Genomic DNA, 21886 nt, shown 5'->3' on the forward strand with positions numbered 1-21886 from the left:
GATCAGATTCCTGGACTCTTCCCTAAGAGACTGACTTTGGGTGTTTCCCCAGGTGGTTCTTACCCATCTAGAAACCCCATCTTGACATTTTGGAGCCAATGCATCAGGCAATATTGAACCACAGAATAGTTAAGCTAGGTAATATGGTGATCATATTAGCATTACAGAAAAAAAATCTGATAGTAGTAGAGAATGGTGGAGTCACCTGAGAATTCACTAAATGCAAATTCTGATGCAGGACTGGGATTGGACTTTAGATACTACATTTCTAACAGCCTTCAAGATTAGACTGATACTGCTCTGCTAAGGACCACAGTTTGAGTAACAAAGGTAAAGAGGTTAGATTGGGATGGGGTGAGGCTACTGGCATGGAGATCAGTTAACAACCTATTGCAGGAATCTAGGCAAAAGATGGTGAGCATCTGAACTACCAGCAGTATTTGGTAATGGAAAGGAGTTCTAGTGAAATGTAATAGATAAAGTTGGCAAGACTAATTTACAAAAGGATTTAGGATGTGCAGTTAGAAGTGAGGGGAGAGGTGTCAAGAATGATCTGAGGCTTGAAGCTTAGCTATCTAGGTAGCTGATAGTGACAGTAGCTGAATTAGGGTAAAGACAGAGGAAGAAGGTGGCCTGGAGGGTAGAGGAGGGCTGGTTAGAGTATAAAAGCATCTTAACAGCTGAGAAAAGAGGTGGCCAAAAGATTAGTCCTGGATGCATTGTGTTTGAGGAGTCCATGAGGTATCCAAAAGTAAAGGGTAGGCAGAAGAAGAGGAACCCACAATGGACTAAGAAGTTTTAGTTTGGAGAATAACAGAAAGAATGGTTTCATTTCCAGGAGGGGAAGCTCACAGTATCACTGTCACAGAGACATCAAGTGAAATATTATATATACTTGGTTCAATGAGAATGCATAAAATTATGGTTTAAAAACTAGCATTTCAAAATGCTAATTAACTAAAGAGAGTTCATAAAGTGCCCAAATTAGTTTATTTCTGAGTCTTTTGATTTAAGGAAAACTGGAGCCAATATTTTCTAATCATTCATCATAATAAACCTCATAGTACCTTTTCCATTCAGATTTTCTTCTTCTCTCCCCCTTCCACCATTAGGTTGATCACACTTACAGGAGCTGCTAAGGAACACAGGGGAGGTGAAAACTAACAGATGAAAGTTTTGCCATGCACTGAAAGGAGAGCATTGTCTGTGAAGTTCTATTTTTAAAAATGTCTGCTTGTAATACCTTTACTGAACACGTTTGGAAACCTGGTGAATGCAAGAACTGCTTTAAACCTAAAAGTTTACACCAGCTGCCCCCAGACACTGAGAAGGCACCCATCACCCATGGCAATAAAACTAATGCCAACCACAGTAACAACCACCGAATCAGGAACACTGGAAACTTCCGGCCTCCTGTGGCTAAAAAACCCACTATCGCTGTGAAGCCCACTATGATGGTGGCGGATGGGCTAAGTGTGTGTGGTGAGCTTAGTATACAAGAACACTGTGAGAATAAACCTGTCGTCGTAGGATGGAACCGAAACAGGATGGCCTTGAATCAGAAACCACTTAATAATAATAATGAAGATGATGTTGAAGGATTTAGCCATGTCTCTAAGCCTTATGGGAATAATGATAGTGTAAAGAAGATTTCAAATAACAATAATGGACTAACTGAGGTGTTAAAGGAGATAGCAGGCTTGGATACCACCCCTCAAATAAAAGAAAATGAGACTAACTCCAGAGAGACATTCTTAGGAAGAATAAATGATTGCTATAAACGATCGCTGGAAAGAAAGCTTCCACCAAGTTGCATGATGGGCGGGATGAAGGATACTCAGGGCAAGCATGTTATTCTGAGTGGGAGCACAGAAGTGATCAGTAATGAAGGGGGTCGATTCTGTTACCCAGAGTTTTCTAGTGGCGAAGAGAGTGAGGAAGATGTGCTTTTGAGTAACATGGAGGAGGAGCATGAGAGCTGGGATGAAAGTGATGAGGAACTGCTGGCCATGGAGATTCGCATGAGAGGGCAACCTCGCTTTGCCAACTTTCGAGCAAACACTTTGTCTCCTGTGCGATTCTTTGTGGACAAAAAATGGAATACCGTCCCCCTGCGAAATAAATCTCTGCAAAGAATCTGTGCTGTAGACTATGATGACAGTTATGATGAAATCCTGAATGGTTATGAAGAGAATTCTGTGGTCTCCTATGGGCCAGGAAGCACTCAGAGCATGGCATCATCTGACTCCACATCCCCAGGCTCCTCTCTAACGGAAGAATCACGTTCTGAGACAGCCAGCAGTTTATCCCAGAAGATCTGTAATGGGGGACCTGCTCCTGGTAACCCGGCAGATTCTAAGGATGTGAAGGAAAGTGAGCCCAGTTATGAAAGCCTCTCTGGTAATGATCAGGAGAAGGACTCCTCACAAGCCTCTAAAAGCTCAGTAAAAGTTCCAGAGACACACAAAGCAGTCCTTGCTCTCCGATTAGAAGAGAAGGATGGCAAGATTGCCGTACAGACTGAGAAGCCAGAAAGTAAAGCCTCTACAGATATTGCTGGGCAAGCGGTAACCATAAACCTTGTTCCTGTGGAAGAGCAAGCAAAGCCCTACCGAGTTGTGAATCTGGAACAGCCTTTGTGCAAGCCATATACCGTCGTGGATGTGTCAGCAGCCATGGCCAGTGAGCACCTTGAGGGCCATGCTAATAGTCCCAAGACTAAAAGCTCATCTTCTACTCCAAACTCTCCAGTGACATCACCTGCATTGACATCAGGACACATAAGTGCCCATTTCCAAAAATCCAGTGCCATCCGCTACCAGGAAGTATGGACTTCCAGCACCAGTCCACGACAGAAGATACCTAAGGTGGAATTAATCAGCAGTGGGACTGGACCGAATGTCCCTCCAAGGAAAATCTGTCACAAATCAGCACCTACTTCACCCACAGCTACAAATGTTTCCTCCAAAACCATCCCTGTGAAATCACCCAATTTGTCTGAAATAAAATTTAACAGTTATAACAATGCCGGTATGCCACCTTTTCCAATTATCATTCATGATGAGCCAACTTACGCTCGGAGTTCCAAAAACGCTATCAAAGTTCCCATTGTAATCAATCCAAATGCATATGACAATCTAGCCATTTACAAGAGTTTTCTCGGAACCAGTGGAGAACTTTCAGTGAAGGAGAAAACCACAAGTGTAATAAGCCACACTTATGAAGAAATAGAGACTGAAAGCAAAGCGTCTGATAACACTACCAGCAAACCCACTGAATGTCCCCAAGCTAAAGGGTTTTCAAACAGCACAGAACGTAAAAGGGGCTCAGTGGCTCAGAAGGTTCAGGAGTTTAACAGCTGTCTTAACAGAAGTCAGTCTTCACCACAGAGAAGCTATAGTTCCAGCCACAGCTCCCCAACAAAGCTCCAGAGAACCACTCAAGAACCTGTGGCCAAAACAGAAAGCACTCAGGAGCCTCAGGTGGTGGGCAGTGGCAGTAGCACCCGAGAGAAAGCAAGCACTGTGCTTTCTCAGATTGTGGCTTCTATCCAGCCCCCGCAGTCTCCTCCAGAAATGCCCCAGTCTGGCCCTAAAGCTTGCAGTGTGGAAGAGCTTTATGCAGTTCCTCCTGATGCCGGTGCTGCTAAGACTACACCCAAGAGTACACCGATGCGCCCCAAATCTCTCTTCACGTCCCAGCCCAGCGCTGAGGCTGAAGCACCTCAGACCACAGAAAGTCCTACCACCAAAGCACAGAAAGATCCACTCACAAAGCCAGTCACCACCCCTCCCTCCAAATTAGTGACCAACCCCCAAAGCGAGCCACCAGCCCCGTTTCCCCCACCACGCTCAACTTCCTCCCCTTACCATGCAAGTAACCTTTTGCAGAGGCATTTCACCAACTGGACCAAGCCAACCAGCCCGACCAGGTCAACCGAAGCTGAATCAGTTTTGCACTCTGAAGGGAGCAGGCGGGCAGCGGACGCAAAACCTAAACGCTGGATCTCATTTAAAAGTTTCTTCCGCCGTCGGAAAACAGACGAGGAGGACGACAAAGAGAAAGACCGGGAAAAAGGGAAACTGGTGGGCCTGGATGGCACAGTCATCCACATGCTGCCACCTCCTCCAGTTCAGCGCCATCACTGGTTCACAGAGGCAAAAGGAGAATCCAGCGAGAAGCCAGCCATTGTCTTCATGTACAGGTGCGACCCTGCCCAAGGCCAGCTCGGCATGGATCAGGGCAAAGCCAGGGCAGAGCAGTCAGCAGTCACAGAGAAGGGTGGAGCAGAGGAGGGGTCTCTACAGGACTCAGAGAAGAAGAAAAGGAGTCATTCATCTCCATCACAGATTCCTAAGAAAATTCTCAGGTATGTAAAATCGGCTTGTGGAATATAGGAATTTTTTAAAACATATTTTCAATTGCTGAGTTTTTTGCATCTTTAAGATTGTATGAGAGCCATTTTTGTTTTGTAAATAGCACTCAGTGGCCATCATCTATCTTTATAACTGCATTCCAAGAGTAGAATATTATTAAAATGATCATATTGCACTGGACAAGTTTTATGGCCCTGGATCTTTAGCTAAAGTAGCCTGCTGCATTCTGGCAAATGCAGAGGAACTTTAACATAGAAAAACAAATTTGTAACACTTTACTATCAATAAATAATATGTTACTTTGAAATGCTATGGTAGTATGAGGAAGAAACAAGATCAAATGAATAAATGGTGATACTATTCTTTACTTCACTGTAAGTGAAATCAAACTCTTTAAGCAATTTTTTTTTGGCTTTCACTAAGGTGTTAAGTCTATATGGATTATTTTTTAGGGGAATATTTGTTGTTTTTACTTCTATCTCTTTCTGTCCTATTTCATGTGTCGCGGAAAGGTTGGGGAAACGGCAAGCAGTTTATAGTTTTTTAACATGTAGGCGAAATAAGAGAAGTTAGTTATTGAGATTGAGACCAAGTGGTATAACTCTCAATCCAACTAGGCAAACTGCACACTCACACCAGTTCTCTAAGCATCAGTTTACTTTAATACTTGAATACCTGTCTGTTGATCACCTACCCTTTATAAGTCATATCCCAAATATTTATATCAAATCCTTGTAATAGCCCTATAAGCTGAAAATCAGAGAAATTAAGAATTGGCCAGATTCACACAGCTAGTAATTGTCAGAGCCAGAATTCAAACCCTGATCTGTCTCACTCTACAACTTTTATTCTTCCTATAATGTTGCATTGTTAATGTACGTAGAATCAAACAAAATTTTTATACTTTCACTTGTAATCACTCACATAAACATTTATGTTTAGGAAGCGTAAGGTTTTTTCTTTCTCATTTGTATTTTAAGCAAACTTAATGTACTTCCAATAAGAACAAGACTGTTATCCAGGTTTGTAACAAATGGGATGGTTTCTTTGCATCCCCTGCCCTTTTTACTCTTACAAAGATATGCCCTGAGTATTCCATTCATCTGATTCTGCGTCTTCCTGCCTCTTGATTTATACTGAGCCTTCTTTCCCAGGTCTGGCCTTGTCCCAGCAAAGACAGAAAACTCTGGTTCAGGACAGAGTCTCTCAACAGCTTTTCTTTAGAAAAATGTGAATAAAAATCACCCCTCAATGCCTTCATTTCTTCTAGCAAAATGCCAGGAAATTTTATATATATTCTTTGCTAAAATAAGCTTTTTATACATACCTGCAACTAGTTGTCAAAATGCTAAGAAGTTACTATTTTCCTTAAATCCATGTAATAACGAAACAAGTAGAATAGTGGTAATACCTCCCTGGGAAGAATAGTCTTGTCATTGGTAGCTGGAAGTAGATGATAGAATATTGTACTCCAGTAGTAATAAAACACATGTACTGCAGGTTGCTGTTTTAGTTAGAAAAGAAGCAGTTTAAACAGTACATGGCTGGAGTTACCTGTGACAGAATGGCAGATGGTTCATACAAATCAATAAATGGCTTTACTCCTCATTAAGTATGATTATGGTGTGTTTATCCACATTCTGAGAGGCAGAGTCAAGGAATAATTTTGCTTCTGTTCGGTGGAATGAGATTCTCTACTTTGGTTGCCTACCACTGTATGTGGGTATGAGGGTAGCCTGGACCCTTGGCATGGCAGACTTCTTGCTAAACAGCTTATATTGCCAAAGGTTTGCTTGCATATAGGCCAGTCATAACTTCTACAATGTATTAGTTCTTTATAGGTAGCATCCAATTATCCAAAAGATGCAGTGCATTTACCCCACTGGTTGTCAGATTTAACCATTCATCTCAATAACTGGAGGACTATTGAAACACAAATTGCTGGACCAGGCCCCCAGAGTTTTTTGATTTGATAGGTCTGAGTTGGGTCCTTCTAACAAATTCCCAAGTGATGATGATGATGCTAATCCGGGGGCCATATTTTGAGAACCACTGGTCTTCCCCCCATTTTCAAGATATGTACTATAGTTTAAATAGAGGAATTTTGAGACATTAAGCTTTTCTTAGAGGCACAGTGGAATTTTCACATTTCATAATGTCCCAGGCTAAATAGAAAGAGAGGTATTAGTGTTAAATAGGTTTTTTTAAAAAAAACTTTTTGGAGAGTTTAAAACTTGAACACTCATGTTGAAAAATATACACCATTTGCTTTGTCAATAATTATTTCATTTACTTGGATACACCATTAGTATTTACTTGAAGCAACTTTGAGAGGAAAAACATTACCGTCAAATGTCAACATTTGTGTTTCCAGCTTGATGGCAATGTGATCATTAAATTACCATCCCACGGCTGGGAACACATTGCTGGAAGAAATGAAAATGCAAGTTTTTCTATAAGTAAATGAAGATTCCAAATCTAAATGGTACATAAAGAATGAAAAATACTGTACCGAAGGCCAAACCCTAGGCTCTGAAAGATGAGAGACTTTGTAGAGCCTTGCATTATGAGTTGAGATTTTTACTAAGTTCATTTATTTAACTGTTCAAGTGACATAAATTGAATGTCTTAACTGTGCTATGTGCCACAGGGATAAACAGGGGTAAAGATTACCACACTGCTGAAATAGTGGGCGTGGGTTTGACTTCAGCTTCAGCTGTCTATCTGGACCTTCAGTCTGTAATTAATTTGGGGATATAATAGAAACATGTAGAAGACTTAGCACAGGGTCTGGCACATAGTAGGTGCTTAAAAATGTTACTAGACCCTCTGCCCTCAATGTGATAAATGCTTAAACAATGTATGCTCAGAATGGCATAGAAGCACAAAAAACCGAGTGATTAAATCAGCTTTAAAGACATGAAGTCAGCTTCTCAGAAATGAAATACAAACCAGATATTAAGTGACAAATGAGATTTTGCCAGCTGGCTGATGAAGACACTGTAGGCAAAGGAACAATATATGCAAAGTCATAGAGATGATGATGACAAACAGAAGCAGGACAGGTGACTGGAAAAGAATAATGAATAAAGCAGTGGTTCTTCAGATGTGGTGCATGCAAGGTCAAAGAGTGACCATGAAAAAGTCACCATTTTCATAATAATACCAAGACATTATTTGTCTTTTTCAGCATGTTGACATTTGCACTGAAGATGCAAAAACAATAGTGGGTAAAACTATTTACACCTGTGCAAATCAAAACCATGGCACATATGGTACCAATAGTTTTAGAAAAACAAGCATCAGTTTTACTTGAGAATGTCCTTGATGAAGTAGTACATTGTATTAAATCTCAACCCTTGAGTATGTATCTGTTAAAAAATTCTGTGTGATAAAATGAAAAGTACACAGAAGGTACTTACGCTGCATACCAAAGTATGGCTGTCTCAAGGAAAACCACTTGCTAAATAGTTGAAGTTTCAAAATTTGAATTACAAAGCTGAATTAGCCTCTTTTTCATGGACCATCTTAAAAGAACAAGTGGCAGACCAGCTGTGGTTATTCAGAATTGGGTGTTTGGCAGATATTTTCTTAAGAATGAGCATAGTGAGCCTATTACTTCAAGGAAAACAACTGACAGTATTTCTTATCCATGATAAAATTCATGCTTTCACACAAAAATAAGAATTTTTGAAAACTTGTATCTGCTACCATGACAGCCTCATAATACTTAAACATTTTTTTTTCTGATGAGATTGCTGGTGGCATTAGCAGAAAAGATTTTTTTAATTATATAATGAAATGTGTCAAATTTGGAAGATCCACATAACTCAGTGAACCAATTACTTCCAAATAACCCCATTTAGGATGTTACAGAATTATGCATGAGTAAAAGATCCATTAAAACTGCAAGTTAAACCAATGAATTTAATGTAACTGAGTACAAGAAGTTCATTGATATGGTTTGAGATTCCATATTGCAAGTAACTTTCAAGAAACTACCACTTAACCAAGATCTGGTATAGTACCAGAGAAGAATATCCAAGATTATCTAGATGACTATTAATACTCCCTTACCACCTACATACGTGGATGTGACCAGATATTTTTCGTATACTTTAACCAGAGCAACATATCAGAGAAGACTGAATGCAGAGGCATATATGAGAATTCAGCGGTCTTCTATAAAGCCGTAATTAAAGAGGTTTGGAAAAAAATAATATTTTGGTTAATATTTAAAGGTTTACTGTTTTTAAATGAATTGATCATTTTTTAATTTTTCAGTTTTAATTTCTAATAAAATAAATGTTAATAGCTATAATCCACATAAACAAAGAGCCCTTACAGTTCTCAATAATTTTTAAGAGAACCAAAAGTTTGAGAACTGCTAAGAAAGACTGTGAAGAGCCTTGCATACTACATTGAAATGTTTGGCCTTTATGTTATAGATTTTGTGGCAGAAACAGCTTTCAAGGGGGAAAGTAGTGTGATCTAAAAACTCTTCTGGCAGTAGTATTAAAGATGAATCGAAAGTAGAAGATGTTGGTGACAGCAATCCCAGTCAAATTTTGGCTCAAGAATGTATCCATAGTCATCATTTCTAGCCGGCTAGTCTGGATCAAGAGAAATTAATTTAGTGGTTAGTCAGGTCTGTGACCAGGTGGGAATTTCTCCATTATAGTTTTTAGAAGCACTAGTTTACCTACCATCTCTGCAACTCTTTGGTTACCTACTATCTCTCATGCAACTCATAGCATGTCCATAATATTGTATAGTGAGCAAAATGAATCACTGAAGTCAGACAAAGATTTGAATTTGAATTGTGCCACTTGTAATTGCATGACTTTTGACTTCACCTCTGTACTCGCTTTGGCAGCATATATACTAAAATTGACTTCACCTCTCTGAGCTGAAGTTCCCCAGCATGTACCATAGTGATGATAATACCTACCTTAAAGAGACATCATGAGGACTAATAGATATCTGTCAAGTATCGTACAATACCTAGCAATATCAGATGACTTCTTTACAAATCATGCTTAGGATATCAGAATTTAAGATAATTTTTGCTTAATGTTTTTCTCCAGCATTCTATTCTTAGACTAGCCAAGTACTCTTTCTTAAATGTAAGCCCAGTCATATCCTCACACTGAAGGCCCTATGTATGTGACTATGTGACCTCTGTCTACCTGATTAATCTTACTTACCCTCTTCCTCATGTACCTCTGGTTATTCTGGCTTGCTTTCTGAGCATCTTGTTTAAAATGTTGACTGTGTTACCTCAGTACCACCTTTAATGGAGGACCACTTTTAATCCCAAATTTATTTACATCCCTCCATCTCTGCTTCTACCACTTTTAATGGAGACCATAAATAAAATAGTTCCTTTCGGTTTCTTTTTTGCTTGCTTGCTTGCTTGCTTGGTTTCTTTGTCCACACTGCACAACCTGTGGGATCTTAGTTCCCCAACCAAAGTTGAACCCAGGCCCCCGGCAGTGACCGCATGAGTCCTAACCAGTCCCTGAACCACCAAGGAATTCCCTTTATTTTATTTTAAACGTTTTATGAAAGAAAATTCTAAACATATACAAAGGTAGATAGATTCATAAAATGAACCACCACTTTCCCTAAAACCACACTTCAACAGTTATCAGTTTACAGCCAATCTTGTTTCACCCAGACCTCATCCCATTCCCCCCATTATTTTGAAGTAAATACCAGGCATCATTACATTTGTAAGTATTTCAATATGTATCTCTGAAAGATAAAGGTTTTTTTTTTTCCCCTTGTAACCATGTGCCAAAAGATTTCCTTAAAATTTAATGGATAACCCCTAGCTAAACATCATCTGGTATCAAGATTTTAAATATTATGTATATTCTTTTGACACCTACATTTTTTTCTTTTTTTTTTTTTTAAATAAATTTATTTATTTTAGTTGGGGGCTAATTACTTTACAATATTGTAGTAGTTTTTGCCATACATTGACATGAATCAGCCATGGGTTTACATGTCTTTGCCCTCCTGGATCCCCCTCCCACCTCCCTCCCCATCCCATCCCTCTGGGTCATCCCATTGCCCCAGCCCTGAGCATTTGTCTCATGCATCAAACATGAAATGGTGTTCTGTTTCACACATGATAATATACATGTTTCAATGCTATTCTCCCAGAACGTCCCACCCTCACCTTCTCCCTTAGAGTCCATAAGACTGTTCTATGCATCTGTGTCTCTTATTCTGTCTCGCATATAGGGTTATCGTTGCCATTTTTCAAATTCCATATATATGCATTAGTATACTGTATTGTTGTTTTTCTTTCTGGCTTACTTCACTCTGTATAATGGGCTCCAGTTTCATCCATCTCAGTAGAACCGATTCAAATGTATTTTTTTTTTAATGGCTGAGTAATATTCCATTGTGTATATGTACCACAGCTTCCTTATCCATTCGTCTGCTGATGGACATCTAGGTTGCTTCCATGTCCTGGCTATTGTAAACAGTGCTGCGATGAACATTGGGGTACACGCGTCTCTTTCAATTCTGGTTTCCTCGGTGTGTATGCCCAGCAGTGGGATTGCTGGGTCATATGGCAGTTCTATTCCCAGTTTTTTAAGGAATCTCCACACTGTTCTCCATAGTGGCTGTACTAGTTTGCATTCCCACCAACAGTGTAAGAGGGTTCCCTTTTCTCCACACCCTCTCCAGCATTTATTGCTTGTAGACTTTTGGATAGCAGCCATTCTGACTGGTGTGAAATGATACCTCATTGTGGTTTTGATTTGCATTTCTCTAATAATGAGTGACACCTACATTTATATCTTCATTTCTGATCTCTTCCCCTATGATTCACATGAAAGTGAAAGTCACTCAGTTGTGTCTGACTCTTTGTGACTCTATGCACTATTACAGTCCATGGAATTTTCCAGACCAGATTACTGGAGTGGGTAGCCTTTCACTTCTCCAGGGGATTTTCCCAACCTACAGCTGTCCATTTGATATCGCCATTTAAACAACTGGACATCTCAAATGAAATGTGTCCAAAACAGAACTCTTGATTTTTCCCTACAAATCTATTCTACCCCAAGCCTTGCCTTGCTAAATGGTCCCACCATCCATCTAGTTGCTCAGATTAGAAAACTAGGAGTCATCTTTGACTCTTCTCTTCCTCTCATCCCCTACATCCAAAATATCACCAAGTGTTGTTGACTCAACCTCCAAAACATACCACAAATCTCTTTACTTCTCTCCATCTCTGCTTCTGCCGTGCTGGTCCAAGCCACCATTTTCTCTCACCTGGCCTACTAAGTGTTTTCTTAATTGATCTACCTGCCTAATCTCTTGACCCTTTTAATCTAATTTCTCTGGAACAGCCATGTATTCTTTTTTTTTTTTTTTTGGTCTTTTTTTAAAATGTATTTATTGGAGGATAATTGTTTTACAATATTATGTTGGTTTCTGTGATTTATCAACATGAATCAGTCACAGGTATACATATGTCCCGTCCCTCCTGACTCCCACCCTAGCTCACCCTTTAGGTTGTCACAGAACACAGAGTTTGAGCTCCCTGCATCATACAGCAAATTCCCACTGTTTATCTGTTTTACATATAGTAATGTGTATGTATCAGTGCTACTCTCTCAAGTTGTCCCACCCTCTCCTTACCCCACTGTGTGCACAAGTCTGTTCCCTATGTCTTTATCTCCATTGCTGCCCTGCAAATAGGTTCAGTTCACTTCCGTTGCTCAGTCGTGTCCGACTCTTTGTGGCCCCATGAACCGCAGCACGCCAGGCCTCCCTCTCCATCACCAACTCCTGGAGTTTACCCAAACCCATGCCCATTGAGTCGGTGATGCCATCCAACCATCTCATCCTTTGTCGTTCCCTTCTCCTCCTGCCCCCAATCCTTCCCAGCATTAGGGTCTTTTCCAATGAGTCAACCCTTCGCATGAGGTGGCCAAAGTATTGGAGTTTCAGCTTCAACATCAGTCCTTCCAATGAACACCCAGAACTGATCTCCTTTAGGATGGACTGGTTGCATCTCCTTGCAGTCCAAGGGACTCTCAAGAGTCTTCTCCAACACCACAGTTCAAAAGCATCAATTCTTCACCGTCCAACTCTCACATCCATACATGACCACTGTAAAAACCATAGCCTTGACTAGACGGACCTTTGTTGGCAAAGTAATGTCTCTGCTTTTAAATATGCTATCTAGGTTGGTCATAACCTTCCTTCCAAGGAGTAAACGTCTTTTAATTTCATGGCTGCAATCACCATCAGCAGTGATTTTGGAGCCCCAAAAAATAAAGTTTGACACTGTTTCCACTGTTTCTCCATCTATTTGCCATGAAGTGATGGGACCAGATGCCATGATCTTAGTTTTCTGAACATTTAGTTTTAAGCATTACCATCTTTCTAGATTCCAGGTATATGCATTAATATATGATATTTATCTTTTTCTTCCTGACTTATTTCACTCTGTATAATAGTCTCTAGGTTCATTCATCTCATTAGTACTGACTCAAATGCATTCCTTTTTATGGCTGAGTAATATTCCATAGTATATATTTTTTAAAATGCAAATCGCATTGTTTGAACACAGTGAAAGAAATCCCTACATAATCTGACCTCTAACTACTGGTATAACCTGTCTCTTAATCACCACATTGCTCATGAACTTTTCCCAATAGGAGTTTCCTTTCTGTTCTTCAAACATACCAAGCCTAATCCCTTTTTTATCAGCTGTTCACTCTGTTTGGTATGCTTCTTTCAGATCTTGGCATGGCTGGCTCCTTGTCATTCAGCTCTCAATTTAAATGTCACTCCTTCAGAAAATTCTTCACTGGCTACTCAATTGTAAGAAACTTCCCCCACCCTCAGTCACACCCCATCACATCACATCATCTTTTTTTATCTTAGATTTATTCACATGTTTATCACTTAAAAAAAAATAAACTCTTCCATCTTTATTTCATTCTTCCCTTCTGGATTCAATTTACTTCCTCCCAAGATATCCCCTTTTAGTAGTCTTTTCCATAAACTGGTGATAAGTTCTTGATTATTGACTAAAATTATTATTCCATGATTGGTAGACAGTATCTATTGCCAGTCACATACATGTTCTTAAAAATTTAGCTCAAGGGACTTCCCTGGTGGATCAGTTGTTAAGACTCTGTGCTTCCACTGCAAGGGTTGTTTGTTGCTGTTGTTTAGTTGCTAAGTCACGTCCAACTCTGCGACCCCACGGACTTTAGCCCACTGAGCTCCTCTGTCCATGAAATTTCCCAGGCAAGAATACTGGAGTGGGTAGCCATTCCCTTCTCCAGGGGATCTTTCCAACCCAGGGATCAAACCTGCATCTCCTGCTTGGCAGGCAGATTCTTTACCACTGTTCCACCTGAAAAGTCCCCTACTGCACAGAGCACAGGTTCAATCCCTGGTTGGGGAACTAAGATTCTATGCTGCTAAGAGTCCATACTGTGCTGCTCAGCCCATGAAAGAAGCAAAAATTAGCTTAAAATTTTTCTTTCTAATCAATTAGAAAAATAATCAACGACTGAGAAAATAACTGTAACTTGCCTAAAATAACTATAACACTCTCAACTGAAGTTAAGAATATCATTTGCCCCCTGAAATGGCCTCTTGAGTTTTTGTTACTGAGCTCAAGCTTGCTCTGCTTGTTGCACATGGGGCCAGTGAATCCAAGAAACGAGGTGTTGAGGAAAGGAATACAACTTTATTTGGAAAGCTGGCTGACCGAGAAGATGACAGACTAATGTCACAAAATAACCATCTTGTCTGGGTCTGGATACCAGGTTCTTTTATGCATCAGAGATGGGGGGAGATAAGGAAACAAAGTAAAAAGACCATTTGATACTTGCAGATATCTCCTAGAATGGCAAACCTTAGGCAGGGGGATGTGTTAGTTTCTTACAGTCATTTGCAGGTAGCCAGGGTCAAATGATCTCCCTGTTAGCTAAAAAAGACACTTTAGTTTAAGGGTCAGACAGGTTCTCTGAAGCAGGCCATTATGTATGATTATAATAACAAAAGTGGCAAAAAAGGAAAAAACAAGGGTTAAAGTCAAAGAAACAAATCCAGCATAGAAGAGTCAAAATTGACTCTTCCCTATTACACTTTGACTAACCTTTCTAGCCCCACCAGCCCTGAATGTCATGTTCCTAATTAGCAAACACCCCTACCATGTACTCTTGGATACCACGTAAGTCCAGTTTCTCTAGGACTCCCAGAACCAGTTCAGGAATCCAGCTCTGTTTCATATTGCTGGGATTCTGCAGCAGCTTCCGTTTTGGACAGGCAGATTAGGTTTGGCACACCTTTGCTCTCCTGGGAATGCTAGTCATCTATATACACCTTCTTCTACCCTTCCAAGACCTTTTTGACCTTCTTAGAGTCCTTAGAATTCAGCTATATTCCTCAATAATGCAGGAGTCAATCCTTAGAGCCCCTCTAATCCAGTCCAAGGCTCAGGAGTATAGATCAGGAATTGGCAAACTATGAACTGTGGGCCACATCCAAACTTTCACCTGTTTCTATAAATGAAGTTTGATTGAAAAACAGCCACGCTCATTCTTTTACATATCTACAGCTGCTTTTGTACCATAATAGCAGGGTTGTGTGTGTGTGTGTGTGTGTATGTGTGTGTGTTAGTCGCTCAGTCATGTCCGACTCTTTGCGACCCCATGAACTGTAGCTTGCCAGGCTCCTTTGTTCATGGAATTCTCTAGGCAAGAATACTAGAGTGGGTTACCATTTCCTTCTCCAAAAGCAGGGTTGAATAGTTGCAAAAGGCACACATGAACTGTAAAGCCTAAACTATTTACTATTTGACCCTTCACAGCAAAGTTTTCTGACCTCTGGACTAAACTATAATATCTGATTTGTCTGTAGTCATCAGGCATGCTGGTGGCCTGTTGGCCATTCTGGCCAAACACTAGACATGTTTGCTGCTCACTAAAGTAACCAGGGTCTGAGTCTCTTAATATACGTGTGTGTATGCACATGGAGTATGGACAGAGAAGTTCAAATACTTCCTAGATTATGATACAATGTGATGTCCTTCTCTGGAAAGTTCAGCTAGAAGCTTGATTTTTTTTTTTTTTAATGTTTAAGCTCCAGTTATCTCTCTCTCTCTCTCTCTCTTTTGATATGGACAATCTTTTAAAACAAATTTTTTAAACACTTTTTTTTTTAATTGAAGAATAGTTGATTTACGTTATATTCGTTTCAGGTGTGTTCTAGTTATATCTTAATTTGCATTATCTCTACTCTTTGCTAAGAGAACTTGTCAAAGTCATCTTTTCCTGCTTAGGATCAAACTGGCCTTGAAGGCCAAGTTCCTATTTCTCATAAGAAAAAAACTGGAGACAGAAGCTGAAAGTAGTTACTTGTTCTCCTGATCATGTTCTTTGCTCTAAAGAAACTTCTGGACTATCAGCATTTATAAAAATCACATCTGCATTTGCTGACCTAGTGTTCCTGAAGTTTAGATGAGTTCATATAGTTCTTACTATTGAATTTTTCAATAATCCTCTTTTAGAGAAAATGGATGAATATCTCATTTTATTGTCATCAAAGAATGATACAGGATGGTTGTGGGGTAGTCTTCAGAGAGCTTTATGTTCCTTTCCCTTTGGGGAGGTGATTAAAAATCCAGAGAATTAAATTGACTTGTTTTGAGTCTCATAATAAATGTAGTCCAAGGTGAAGAATCAAACTGAGAATTTCCCTGTTTGTCAGGTCAGCTTTGTTTCCTTGTTCGCCTAATGAATCTGAAGTCAAATACCAGTATCTTATTATATAATTCTCAATTTTCATTCATGTTATCTCAGTTGTCCCAGTATCTCTGACAATTCATTCTTCCTATTTTATAGGAAACTGAAAACAGAGAGGCTCATTGATAGTCCCAGGACCACTCTCCAATTAGGTGGCAGAGCCAGACTCTGACGTCAGAGATTTTTGGCCTCTGAGTACTTTTTGCTGCACTCTTTGGGTGATTATTGAGTCTGTTGGAGTCTATCATGCCCTTTATAAAGTCAGCCTGAGTGCAGGAAGGCATGTCTGTGACCACTAAGGGCCACAGTGAGGTGTACTGATGCATTGACTTCAAGCAGTCTTGAAGTACTCAACATTGGCACAGTTGTTCACTCTCTTCAAGGCACTTCATGTGAATTTCCTAGTTAATATACACTCCTGTAAATGTCACTACACCCATTTTATAGATGAATAATGGGAGACATGGACAGACTAGTATTGGTGGCAGAGCTGAAATTAAATCTGAGTTTCTAATTTCTCGGCCTTTATTCAGACCTCTAGGCCAGTTTTCAGTCAATGATTACTTAATGTAACTGCAGTTGAGTATTGATTAGAGTCATCAGGTGATATTTAAAGGTTTAATTCCAGGACAAGCAGTTTATCCTCATATGGTGCCTCTATAATGGTGATTTGTTAGTAGCAGGATGAAGGGCTTGCCTGAAAAAAAGCAAAGTGATGATAGTGGAGCACGCTGATCAGCTCCCCACAGCAACTCCTAGTTATCATGGAATGAAACAGCATCAGGAATCAGCCACTGGCCTTTTCGTGCTGCTGGTGCATGGAGAAGCTCCACTCTGCACCAGGGAAGATGCCCTGTTCCTCTGCCTTCCTAACTGTGAAGAGGAACCCCCTCCCTTTGGATGCTTCTCATTGGAACCTGTCCCAGTCCCGTCCTCTATAGTGATATGGGCAGAAATTTTGCTGGGACCCCTGTGGATATAGATCCTGGTGCCATTCTCTAGTGCCTTGCTGCCTAGATCCCACCTGACTGGGTTTATTCAACACCCATTTACTGAGTGCTATCTGGGATCCTCAGTCCTTGCTGCCTTAGCTTGGGCTGCATAACAACACTCCATAGACAGTTGACTTAAACAGCAAAGATTTATTTTCTCACAGTTCTGGAGGCTAGAAGTCCAAGATTAAGGTTCCAGCTGATTTGGTTTCTGGTGAGGGCTCTCTTTCTGACTTGATGATCACTTTCTCATTGTGTCCTCCCTTTCCTCCTTAATAGGTACAGAGAGAGAAACCAAACTCTCTGGTGCCTCTTCTTAAAACGACACAAATCCTCTCTAACAGAGTTAGAGTGCCCTGTCCTTATGACCTCATTTAATATTAATTATTTCCTTAGAGGCCCTCATCTCCAACTGTAGCCACACCAAGGTTTAGGGTTTCCACATATGAATTTGGAAGAGATACAAACAGTTTACAACATCTGCCATGGGTGTTCAGGGAAAGAAGAGTCCTCATGGACAATAAGGCATCATAGGTAATTGAGATTTGAATAGTCTCAATGACTGGCTGAGGTTGGAAGAGATGGAAAGAAGAAGGGAGGCAGCTCTAAGAGGGGAAAGCAGGTACAGAGATAAAGAATATGGTGTGTCCAATGTACAATGTCAATACATTGTCTGAAGTTGAAGGATTGGGTCTCAGAAAGTTTGAAATAAAGATGAAAACATATGTTGCAACCTCATAGTGAAGGGCTTTGAAGTCCTACGGGTGGTCCGGACCTGACCTCAACACCTGACCACAGGACCTATGGCTGATGTAGAACAGAGGAATAGCAGAATGAAAGAGAGATTTTAAGAAGAGTTCCCTGCAGGGTGGGTAGAAAGGACAGGTGCTGTGGAGCAGCTTTTTCAGCTTTTGTGTTCACCTCTGACCTCTGTTAATGTGAAGAACTGAGATAGTGCTGCATGTTGGGAGACTTGACTTACTGTTGGCGTCACAGATGCCATTTCCTGTTTTCAGAGTGGTCTACAGCCAACCAGGCCTTCTAATCAAAACCAGAAATGTCATACTAGGCATTTCCTAACATGTTGCAAGTTTGTATAATTGTACCCTAAGAATAAACCTCAGAAGGTAAGGATTGGTCCCAAAGCATTCCCTCCCTTTTTTAATAGCCTGTTATGAATCTCTCACCTGTGACTACTTAAATTATTTTATTTCCCCTGTTCAGCCATATCACTTCTGAGCAATGATACTCCTTTACTAAAAATTTTTCTCCTCACTTCTTACATTTTATTCCCTTTATACTTAATTTCCTGCTCCTCTCTGCAGAGAGGGAGGCAGTGAAATACAGCTTCCCAAACTGTGGCCCTAGGACCAGCTGCATCAGAATCACGTGGGGTGTTTGTATAAATGCAGATTTTTGGGTCAAACCCCAGAGCTGTAAAATCAGTCCCTCGTGGTGGGGGGCCGAAAATCTGCATCTTTAACAAGCAATTCTTAGACATGTTAATAACAATCGGCACAGTATGTTAGAATATAGGCTTTGAAGTCACTCAGACCTAGATTTGAATCCTGCTTTCACCACTTATTCCCTGGTGGCTCAGTGGTAAAGAACCCACTGGAAATGCGGGTTCCATTCCTGGGTCGCGAAGATCCTCTGGAGAAGGAAAGGGCAACCCACTCCAGTATTCTTGCCTGGAGAATCCCCATGGACAGAGGAGCCTGGCGGGCTACAGTCCATGGGGTCACAAAGAGTCAGACACAACTGAGCGACTTTCACTTCCATTTTTCACCACTTATTAGCTCTGTCATCTGGATCTGGGACAAGTTACTGGAGCTCTGCTTCTTAGTTTCCTCATCCATAAACTGAGAGGCAGAATCTGTTTAGAGCACAGACTAGAGCTGAAGTGTCAGGTTTGAACCTCAGCTCCCCCAGGTGCTAGCTGTGTTACCTGAGGCAGATAACTTAATCACTCTTGGCTTCATTTGTTAAACAGAAATAGTCACCTGTATGACTTAAAAGGATTGATGTTAAGTGTTAGAAAGGAGGGAAGGGATTTTTATATCCCCGGAGTACATTTGACAATATCTGGAGACTATTTGGTTGTCACAACTGGGGAAGCAGAGAGTGATTCCAGTACCTACGGGGTAGAGAGAGGGTAAGAGATGTTAGTGTGACCCTACTATGCACAGGACAGCCCTCCACTACAAAGAACTATTTGGACAGAACGTCAACAGTGCCACTTTGAGAAACATGGCTTAGAACAGGGACATAGTAAGTACCGTGTAAGTTTTGGCTGCTCTTATCATTCGCTGTTATGGGAATAACAACTCTTACTCAGAGGATTACTGTAGGAGATACATATTTTAAGCCCACAGTATCTAGCAGTCAGCAGGTGCAGACGTTAGTGGTAGGGGTTAATATTAGGAAGCCAAATATCTATAAACACAGTCTTTCACACAATAGAACAGCTCCCATTTAAAAAAATCCTTTTGCCATGTAAATAATAACTTTGTTTAGAATGTTTCAAAAGAACGCAGCTGTAATCATTAACACCCTACATTTCAATGATAGCTTCTTTCTCTTCAAACTTGTTTTATCTCTTCATAATCAAGCATTTATTGTTGAATCTTCACAGTGCACCAGGCTTACCTAATAGTACCAGTGTGGTAGCAAGAACACATTAGAGTTGCACAGTATCGAATTCAGATCCTGACTCTGTCACCTGAGTGCACACATTACCGTTTTGGTGTTGTTGTTAAGTCACTAAGTCATGTCCGACTCTCTACCCTACCCTAAGACAGTTCATTTCACTTTTTTCAATCTCAGTTTCCCCATGTGTAAAGTGAGAAATAATCACTTTTACCTCTTGAGGTGTTCTTGTGAGTCAAACCGAAAAGTGTGCAGCTTGTGCTGGGTAGCGTAGGAGTGGGGCCTCAGAAGTGCTGGTTCCCTTTCCCTCCCAACATCCATCCTGTTAGTGAGCCAGCTGTGTTCTGGAGAGTATAGGGTACATAATCATCTCACTCCTCTGACTCAAAGGGCAAATGGGCAGTTGAGGGAGATAAGAGGAAATTGGGAAAAGGTACAGTGACTTGCTTCTCCAGTGCTCCTGGGCATGTGGGAAAAGTCCAGGACCGAAAGATGACTGTTCCATATCCTCCTTAGGTTAGTCCTGTTGAGGGGCCTGTGGATATTGTCTTCTAACACCTTGCCTCCCCAGGGAACAAACATCAGTATCCAACCCCCTTCTTTAGAAGTGAGCTAAAGCCAAATGGTGATGCTGCGAAGCTCCTACCACACCTCTGTTGTTGAGAAAGGCAGCCCTATTTTACTGTGCTTTTCTGAGATTAATTTATCTTTTTTGTTAATTTGTACAGGTGCCATTCTGACTTGGTATTTCATAGGGTTTTAAAACTGTAATTTTCCTTAGTATTATGAAGGTGACAGTGATGTACTGTGGCCTATGTTCTTATCTACTTTGCTGACTTACAGTCTGGTGCCTTGAAGACATTTTTAATTTGCTATTCACATTTGTTAAAGAAAAGAAAGGTGAAACTGCAGTGTCTGGAAATTAGAGTCTATTTAAGACCTTGCACATGGCTGCCAATCTTCCCCATTCCAATACCTAGCCACTTTATTCACACCAGGAATACCTCATACCTTATACCAGGAATACCTCATACCTTCATCTGACCAGACTAGGTTGGATGTATTAGCAAGAATTCATCAGATCTCAGTTAAAGGTCAATCTCAGTTCAAGATAAGAAGTTTGAAGTTTTTCAGTTAAAGACTACAGAAGGCTTAGTGGAAAATTGGAGACACTAAGATAGTGATCAGTGGACACAACATTTTTCTACCCGAGAATGCCAGTAATTGGGAAGTGTAGCAAAATCAAGTTGATGACCTGAAAACTAAGATAGGATTGAGAAATGTCATATTGGTGGGGGGTCCCAGAGGTAGAAAGACAGGAAGAAATGGAGTTTCTCCCCCTCTTTCAATAGATAAACAGTATGGGATTCAATAACTTTGAACTTTCCTCCTCACATTGATTCACATCCCATTTCTGCAGAGGTCCATCATCCCCAGCAACTCCAGAAATAAGCAGCTTTGGAAACCAGTAATAACACTACAAAATACTGTTTCTGATGTGCTTTGATCTGATTTGTAGGGGTAAAAAGAGGTTGTAAAAATCACACATTTCCTTACTGGCTGTCTTGGGCAACTAAAGACAGATGCAGCTACTGAAGAGAGCTGGCAGATGGGAGTCGAGGATACCATTTGCCCCAAAAGGCAGATGGTCTCTACAGAAGTCTGATTTCATTTACTGTCCCCTCTGAAGCTGAATGAAGGTGATTGAATTTGGAGATAAAGTTGAACTGAAATCGTGGAAATACTTGGATACATAAAGGCTTTTAATCTGTTCTAATGTGCCATTTGATTTGCCTTTTTAAAAAGTACATTCAGACATTAACAGAATTTCTACAAAAATCTGTCTTGAACAAACTTGCCGGGGGAAAAAAAAAAAAGGATTATTTCATCTGATGGTGTAATGATTAATCCTACCACCTGGGTAAGCCAAGTGAGCTTCCCGCAGGAGATTGCTTCTGCAGCTTTGAATTATGTATGAATATTGCAGACTGATGAATCCCTTACCAAGGGATTCATTTGTATTACAGACAAATCTGTAACAATGTTACCATTTCCTTTGAACACTTGAAGTTCATCC

General features: G+C 40.5%; 1 protein-coding gene across 13 annotated transcripts in view; it reads left to right on the top strand.

The window, feature by feature from the left end:
- Positions 1-21886, top strand: part of PEAK1 (pseudopodium enriched atypical kinase 1) — a 315488-nt gene that overhangs the window by 245127 nt on the left and 48475 nt on the right. For all 13 annotated transcript variants that reach the window (XM_081549532.1, XM_081549533.1, XM_081549531.1 and 10 more), the window contains one exon: positions 1113-4369. In XM_081549532.1, the coding sequence (XP_081405658.1) occupies positions 1227-4369 (3143 nt within the window). In that variant the 5' untranslated portion in view covers positions 1113-1226. The remainder of the gene's footprint in view (positions 1-1112; positions 4370-21886) is intronic.

This window comes from Giraffa tippelskirchi, chromosome 12 (assembly GCF_054371585.1).
Source record: "Giraffa tippelskirchi isolate mGirTip1 chromosome 12, T2T-mGirTip1v1.2.pri, whole genome shotgun sequence".
Taxonomy (NCBI): Eukaryota; Metazoa; Chordata; class Mammalia; order Artiodactyla; family Giraffidae; genus Giraffa; species Giraffa tippelskirchi.